Here is a 4223-nt window from a genome sequence, read left to right on the forward strand (position 1 = left end):
AGCACCGCCGAGAGTGGGGCGCGAAAAGTTTATTTCGCTTTTACCCTGAGCGTGCTATGTTATTTTTCTCTTCCGAGGATCTTTGACAAGAGGGGAAAGTGCCGTCCTTGCATTTCGTGGCAAAGCTGTCCTATTTATCAACACAAGCTCTCCCCTCGCTCCCTTTGCTGTCCCTTCCCTGGCCTTTGTATTCCAAGCCCTAATTCTCTTTTACCATCGGGAAAGGAAACAGGAGACGCGGAAGAGTTTTATTTGTTAACAGTGCCGGAGACAATGTGGAACCCAAGTCCGCAGTCTAGAGCTAGCCGCTCTGCTCTAGCCCTCTCATTGCCTGTGTCCCTCACACCTCTCCCCGCCCCCACCAGTCGCGCTCCCTGTTTCTTGCACCGGCGTGTTGGCAGGTGCGCCCGCTCGGCTTCTCTGCTGCTGATTGGCGCCCAGGTTGGGGAGTCGCCGCCCCGCGCTTATGTCAGAGTGCGTGCAGTCCCGGCCCACCTCGCCTTTGAACTTCGCCGCTTTTGGCTCTCGTTCACCAGCCTCCCCGCATTCTCAGCCAGGTGCAGCGCTAGGCGCGGCAGCTCCGCGAAAGCCACGGGAGGGGGGAGCCACGACTGGAGACGCAAGAGGAGAGAAGGGAACTAGAGAAGGCAAAGGTGGAGAGGGGGAGAAGGAGGAGCTTCTTGCCCTGGCTAAAAAATTACCTGGCCACTTAATCCCGGAGACTCCGATACTTGGGCCCCAGCCCCTGGTGCCTGAAGCCCCCCGGCCGATTGCCCTCTCCTCCCCCGCCCTTTCTGCCCCCACTTGTTTCCCCGGGGCTGCCTGGGCGCTGGGACTGGCATGATCAGCTGAACTTTGTGGGGTCAGCGCTTCTCTCTGGCTTCCCCTCAGCGGCGCCAAGGCGAGGGGAGCGCAGAACCCCGGCTCAGGACGGACAGACAGACGGCCAACCGCGCCCAGGCTCGTCTGCAGAACCCTTGCACTCCCTACCCCCACCCACCTAGCCGCCGGGACCATGTCCAAACCTTCAGACCACATCAAGCGGCCCATGAACGCCTTCATGGTATGGTCCCGGGGCCAGCGGCGCAAGATGGCCCAGGAAAACCCCAAGATGCACAACTCGGAGATCAGCAAACGCCTAGGCGCCGAATGGAAGCTTCTGTCCGAGGCAGAGAAGCGGCCATACATCGATGAAGCCAAGCGGCTACGCGCCCAGCACATGAAGGAGCACCCTGACTACAAGTACCGACCTCGGCGCAAGCCCAAGAACCTGCTCAAGAAGGACAGGTATGTCTTCCCTCTGCCCTACCTGGGCGACACGGACCCGCTCAAGGCGGCCGGCCTGCCCGTGGGGGCCTCCGACGGCCTCCTGAGCGCGCCCGAGAAAGCCCGGGCCTTCTTGCCGCCGGCCTCGGCGCCCTACTCCCTGCTGGACCCCGCGCAGTTTAGCTCGAGCGCCATCCAGAAGATGGGCGAAGTGCCCCACACCTTGGCCACCGGCGCTCTGCCCTACGCGTCCACCCTGGGCTACCAGAACGGCGCCTTCGGCAGCCTCAGCTGCCCCAGCCAGCACACGCACACGCACCCGTCCCCCACCAACCCTGGCTACGTGGTGCCCTGTAACTGTACCACCTGGTCTGCCTCCACCCTGCAGCCCCCCGTCGCCTACATCCTCTTCCCAGGCATGACCAAGACTGGCATAGACCCATATTCGTCAGCCCACGCTACGGCCATGTAACCCCCAGCCCGGCCCGGACCTGAGGCGTGGTCTGAAAGCCGGGTCTGCACCCTGTCCTCTGAGCCTAGCCCCGGCCTGCAGACGCCTCCGGGGTCAGCCCTGCCGCTGTCCCTTACACCACCCAGACTTTTCCTCTCTCTTCCAGGGGGAAGGGAGGGGCGTCCTCCCAGACCCAAGGCGCAGACAGGTGCCGGAAACTTGCAAACGTTATGACAGCTACACAGCTGCCCCTATCCCGACTCTCCCAAAACAAATCTCCGACTGTACCCCCTTTGGACAAAAGAGTAGACAGTTTTGCTTTATTTATATCCCCTTCACTCTCCTCGGATAGGCTTTGGACTCTGAACTCCCAGATTCTGATATTATATCTAGAATATGCATATATTTTTTCCTTTTGTCCCCTGAAGAAAAGAGTTAGCTGTGTCCCTGTGTTTTGCCATCAGACACAACTAGGACCCATTTGCTCTTCATGTATGGGAGGGAAAGGCTTCAAAGTTTTAAATTACAGAAAGAGAAACATTTCTATTTAAAACCATGCTATGATAGTGTTTGCTTCTTTAAAGGGAAAACAAAAAGGACCTACATGGTTATTTACTTTGTGTAAAGCAGTGCTTCTAGAGACCTAAGTTTACTTTTAGACAGAATGTCGGGTTATGAAGTCAGGAAGTAGAAGGTGAACAAAAAATTAAAAGAACAAAAACAATCTAAATGGTCATAAATGTTTTGACGATGTCTTGGAAATGTACCTAGAAGGATTTTACCTCGTTACACTGTTCATTTGTTGAACAAAGACGTTTTGAATAAAGACAATCTGTCATTGTAAAAAAGTAACCTTTGATGTGCCTAAAATCTGAAGTCAGGAGCCAGGTTGGAGGGACTGGAAAGTCGGGTGCGGGGAGGCTGAAAGTGCATAGAGCGACTTTAAGCAGTGATGGCTGGTGGCTGCCCCCCGTTGGCCCAGCTTGGTGGTCTGCGGGTTGGGTGTAGAAGGGCCTAGAGTTTCGGATCCTTCCTGAATGAGCCCTGGAGATTGCTTTTTGCCTTTAGAGGCTAGACAAAGGTATCGTTCCCTGGGACTTCACTCTCTCCTTCCATTCTTCCCAAAAGGGTCAGGCCACTTCAAGGAGTGAATGAACTAAGTCAAAGGCCGACCCAGACCGCTGAGATCTGAGTGAGTTTACTTTTTAAAAAACCAAACGCTGAAGGAGTAGGGAGAAGCACCGAGTCTCCTGGGAACCAGTTGCGCGCTGAACACCGCGTCCTGCAGTGGATGTTTAAGTTCAAAGCATGGGAGAAGACTGGGGGAGTCAGGTATTCTGCCTTTTTAGGTGTTTGGAAACGTTGCTGCCCACTCTTCTGGGGATTTGGGGCTTAATACTGGTTCCTAAGTTAAAAAAAAAAAAAAAAAAACTCTAAGAAATGCAGAAAAATGCGCCACAGGTCCCCGCCCCAGACTGTCGAACACTTTTTACTGAGACCCTGCAGGAGCAAAGGGAAAAGGAAGGCGACATTGTCATGGCTCAGGCAAGGAGTTTTAAAAATCGTAAAAAATCAAATAACAGCACAGCCCATGATGTTAAACAAGGAAAAGGGTCCTTTTCTTTCCCCTCCGGGTGAATGTTTTCTTGAAGATTATTGTCTTTCCTGAGGAGAAAGGACCCTCCGATGTTATCCAGCAAAACTCTTTGGAATTTGTTCTCAAAATCGAAGGGTGTTTTCCACCCTCGGTCTTGGAGTCTCACCCCCAAAGCCGCGCTCACGCGTGGTTTTCCTTAATTTGCTTGCTTTCCCCACTGGCTTTGATATGCTGCGGGGTGGGAGGTAGGGCAGCCTAGAGGTTTGTCGGCTTTCTGCTGCTGTTGAGAGATTTGTGCGCTTGCCTCCGCTGTTTCCAAAGGAGTCGGTGGCTCGAAGTGCACGGGAAACGTTGTCAACAGACACCAAAGCAGAAACCCGCGGATTAGCATATTGTCCTCAAAACAATTAGAAGTGTTTGAGGTGTTATTTGGAGGCTATTCATCCGATCCCCTTTGTCAAAGGGGAATTTTCATTATTTAAAAAAAAAAAAAAAAAAAGCAGTTGTCCATCTGGCTAAGCTGAATAGCAAAGTGATCCATGTTGTATATGCTTTTCTCATTAAGAGCTCTTTTGAGACCGATGTTAGAATTAAATGGTATAACACAATTAACATACACGGGCGCTGAATAGGAGAGGACGCCTATAAATAATAGATAGATAAATAAATGAGCGATCAGGCGAAGGTAAACAAAGGCGGGCTGAGGGAGGTGTAGGGGGAGGCCGGGCTGGCTGCGCCACGCTTACTTAGCATTACAAAACCCTCTTACAAATCGAGACAATTAGGAAGTGACTTGCCTCTGGTGGCCATCCGGTCTGGGGGCCTTGGGCGCTTAGGGAAGGCCCCTCCTCCCGCCCCCTAGGAAGCCCAGGAGGCCTGGGACGGAGAAGCCACGGTTTTCCTGTCTGA

At 53.3% G+C, this 4223-nt stretch overlaps 1 protein-coding gene across 1 annotated transcript; it reads left to right on the forward strand.

Moving 5' to 3' along the window:
* The first annotated feature begins 545 nt into the window (after positions 1-545).
* On the forward strand, positions 546-2565 carry SOX14 (SRY-box transcription factor 14). The gene has a single exon (XM_054482564.1). The coding sequence runs from the start codon at positions 1016-1018 to the stop codon at positions 1736-1738; it is 723 nt and encodes a 240-aa protein (XP_054338539.1). The 5' UTR covers positions 546-1015; the 3' UTR covers positions 1739-2565.
* Positions 2566-4223: the final 1658 nt, after the last annotated feature.

The sequence above is a fragment of the Pongo pygmaeus genome, chromosome 2 (genome assembly GCF_028885625.2).
Source record: "Pongo pygmaeus isolate AG05252 chromosome 2, NHGRI_mPonPyg2-v2.0_pri, whole genome shotgun sequence".
NCBI classification, from domain to species: domain Eukaryota; kingdom Metazoa; phylum Chordata; class Mammalia; order Primates; family Hominidae; genus Pongo; species Pongo pygmaeus.